Below are 4,116 nucleotides of genomic sequence, written 5' to 3'. Positions count from 1 at the left end.
TCCCTCAGCACGACGGTGTGGTGACTTGGCGGCAAGGTGGCGCGGCTCCTCCCTCTCCTCTTCTCCCTCACTCCTTCGGCACTCCCTCTCCTCTCGCTCCCCTGTTTTTATTTACCCCTTCTTTTTCTTTCTTTTGTTTGCTGCAGGCGCTGTGTTGTGTGTAAAGAAAAAGGATGGCAGGTGGTGAAGCGGCGGTGCTTATGTAATAAGGGAGTGAAGGTGAGTGTTAGGTTAGGGTTAGTGTCAATTAGGATTTTAATTTGGGAATTAGGATTTTGTGTATGAAATTGGGGATTTTAGTTAGTTTAGTAATTTTAATAGAATTAAGGAGTAATAGTGTAATTGAAAACTAATTTTGAATCCAATAATAATATCTATAAAATTATTATTTAATTATCAATTTACAAATTATTTTCAACTCAATACTCTAATCCAATAATTAGAGATATTCAAATTAATTTTCTTTAAGTTATAAAATTGAGCTAAAATCTAATTATTAAAATTAAAGTATATAAAATCCTTATTATCATTCAATTACTAAAGTTTTAAATCATAAATAAGAAATTGCTTAATTTATATATAAAATCTCTTAAAAATAGAATTTTAATTAAATATAGTAAATCATAAATAAATTTATTATTTAATCTTTTTAAAAAACTGCTGTCTTACAGTGGACGGCAAGGGGGGAGGGGTCGCAACCATAGAAGAAGTAGAAGTGGTGGTCAAGGAAGTGCCTGGCATAGAAGGAGAGGTGGAGAGGATGAGGGTAGCGATGATGACGACAGTGGTCAGGGAGGCGGTGGTTATGGTGGTGGAAGGTACGACAGTGGTGACAGAGGTGGTTGTGGAGGTGTATACGGGGGCCACAATGGTGAAGGTGATGGTGGTCAGGGTAGGAGTAGCGGAGGTGGTGGTGGTGGTCATGCCGGAGGAGGTGACGGCCAGGCTGCAGGAGGTGAGGCAGGTGGCCAAAGCCAGGTATACGGTTGCGGGGGTGTGTCTGGAGAAGCTAAGGTAGGTGGCGATATGGTCGGATGAGGATTTGGTGACTATTTCATTGGGGTTTCTACCAATGATGTGGATCTGCACGAGAGTCAGACGTACATTAGCCCAGGTTAGATGCTATCGGACTTGCTTGGCAGTGAGAGCCTTGACATGGAGTTCGATGGGTCACGGTTCCTTAACGAGATCAGCATTATCATGCAGGAGGAAGAGTTGGCCAAAAGCATATCTCTGGTAGGTGGATCCCAGGCACACGTTGATGTGGATCTGAATGAGCCTCCAACTGGACCTGTGGATGACATATTTGCATTGGGTGGCACACCTGTCTCGGTATTCGCAGCACCTACTTCGGTACATGCCAGTCTATCCACATCACAGGAGCACAGACCGGACGAGATGGAGCAGGCCGAAGACGAAAATGGGGATGAAGACAAAGACGAGGTTCCTCTGGCCCAGAGAGCACGACGCATCAGGTGCCCCCGCCACTGCTTCACTAGATCGCATCTCTTTTGAGGACTAAGTAGTGAATATTTCAGTTTATGTTATGTATTTTAGTTTTTGTTATGTATTCGATGTTGTTATGTATTTCATGTTGTTATGTATTCCATGTAGTGATGTTATGTCCGTCATACTAATTTATCAGACCATCATCGTTATGTTATGTATTCACTTTATTTTTCTTGATGTTATGTATTTCACAATGTACGATGAAGCTATCTTATAACACAAGTCCATAATGCATAGTATAGCAACATTAAAATAAACCACACAAGGGACACTAACTTTAAAATAAACCATACAATGGGACTAACATTGAAATAAACCATTAAAATAACCTCTAACATGAGTCTTAAAACCAAAACAATATAATAAATAACTACAAGGCTACACATTATTGGTGGATGCAGAACCGATGCTCACTCCTTCCTGGGGACACCTCCTACGTGTATGGCTAGGCTATCTGCAAAGCCTGCATCTCGTGGGCCTATTTGGGTCAGACTCGTCCATGGTAGTCTAGATCCTAGTAGGCCTGGGATGCCCTTCAGACGCATGTCTCTTGGTGGGATCAGGTATGACGGTCGGACCATCATATAGTGGCCAAAACCCCTCCGAGATTAGAGGTGTGAATCCCATCTAATCAACATTAAATATCGAGTTAAGACGATACACCTTGTGGTCATAGGTAGACCAAGTCAGAAGTGCGTATGCACAGCATGCTAAGGCATGGGGACATGGATAATAAAGTGCCTGGAAATAGCCGCAATCATATGTCTGGTCCATGAGGGACACTCTATAAGAGCCAAGTAAAAAGATCCCAATCAGAGTGGTCTCAGCCATAGTAAACTCAAAGTTGTCTCTGTCGTACAAAGTCACGGTAAAACACCTTGAGACCTTCAGATTAGCCTCGATTACCTTCATCAGATGCTGACAAAATAGCTGCCCGGTTCTTAATTGTGCCTCGGCGTTTCTTCCTTTGCGAACAAATAGCTCGACCAATCTCCCATAAGCAGACTTCATCAATGCACACACTGGAAGGTTCCTTACACCCATTACTATCGAGTTTACACATTGGAGATATTCGTAGTCATATGACCAAATCTTCGACCTTCGTCTCGATGCTGAGTCCACTGTGCATAGTCAATCCAATTAGCCCAGTCACACATTGCAGGATCTTCGGATCGGAGGATGTCGAACCAGTAGTGAAACTCGACCTTAGTCTTGGCATAAGTAGCATTCACTAATAACCTTCATGCATCCTTGCCCTTGAAACTCAAAGCAAAATTTTCCGCCACATGACGGATACAAAAAGCCCAGTATGCATTAGGCGAAAGCCAGCCACCATCAGGAGCCTCCAATGCAGGCTTTATCCCATTGTGTCTATTTGATATGACTAGAATACCCAGTTGAGGCATTACATATTGCCGAATGTGAGATAAAAAGAATGACCAGGACTCTGCATTATCACCTTCTACAAGTGCGAATGCAATAGGAATGATGTTGGAGTTGCCGTCCTGAGCAATCGCAACAAGCAGTGTACCACCGTATTTGCCATACAGGTGGATCCCGTCATCACTAACCAAAGCCTTGCAATGATAGAAGGCCTCAATACACGGTGGAAATATCCAGAAAACCTGATGGAAATAAGCTGAAGAGTCATCTACTTGCCCACCAATCCATATAGGACTCGTCCTCAACACTACAATACTACCTGGCATTGTGATATGCACACACAGTACCCATCGCAGAAAATCATTGTATGACTCTTTCCAACTCCATAAATCTGTGCCACGACCTTCTGTTTAGCCATCCAAACTCTCCTATAAGTTGTTCTAAACCCGAAAGTGTGCCTCCGTTGTATTCTGCATTACCTTGATCGAGACAGTAGCATCAGCTCTAATCATGGGCAGTATGAAGGCCGATATGACATGATAATCAAGCATCCTGTGATCACTAGATATCGATGTGGTTAGGCAAGTATAAGGATCATTATACTGTTTTACCTCCCAAATACCTCTGTGTTGGCGGAGGCTAACCCGAATGAGCCATGTGCACTCGTTGCCAAACTCCTTGCACTTGCCACAATACTTGCGTTGATCAAATTCCAACACTTTTTACTCAACCTAACAGCGGATGCTATAAGTCTCCACGCTTAACACAACCTCCTCTTTATCCTAAAAATGCTGACCAACTTGAAATTCAGATACAGCTCCTGTATTCTGTGTATCTCTGGCTCTAAAACCAATAAATACTCCTGGATCCCCCTACTGTAACATGACATCCAAGTCCAAAGTTAAAAAATGTGGGCGGTACTGATGAGTTCCTAAACTAGATGCTCCTCCACCCATAACTAGAGTGGTCATTGATATGTCATCATCACTATCATCAGCTATCGTGGTGGGCTCCACGTGCTCATCATCATCATGCAATGCATCCTTAACCCCATCCGGTACTCCATCCTCTCCGAAAATCGGGACCATAATAGGAGTACCGAGCATCGCAATCGCAACCTCACTCAAGGGTCCAGTCTCACCTATTCTTCCGTCACCACTGCAGTTCAGATTAGCTGCAAGGGTCCAGTCTTACACCAGCAGTGCAACCTCGATAAGCGGGATT

At 43.2% G+C, this 4,116-nt stretch overlaps 1 protein-coding gene across 1 annotated transcript; it reads right to left on the bottom strand.

The window, feature by feature from the left end:
* Positions 1–2,750: 2,750 nt before the first annotated feature.
* LOC148553864 (uncharacterized) lies at positions 2,751–3,218 on the bottom strand. The gene has a single exon (XM_088494902.1). It carries the CDS (start codon positions 3,216–3,218, stop codon positions 2,751–2,753), a length of 468 nt encoding a protein of 155 aa, XP_088351028.1.
* Between the last annotated feature and the right edge of the window lie 898 nt (positions 3,219–4,116).

The sequence above is a fragment of the Arachis ipaensis genome, chromosome B7, assembly GCF_059453495.1.
Source record: "Arachis ipaensis isolate K30076 ecotype BB chromosome B7, ASM5945349v1, whole genome shotgun sequence".
NCBI classification, from domain to species: Eukaryota; Viridiplantae; Streptophyta; class Magnoliopsida; order Fabales; family Fabaceae; genus Arachis; species Arachis ipaensis.
This window is presented reverse-complemented; position numbering and strand designations above follow the sequence as displayed.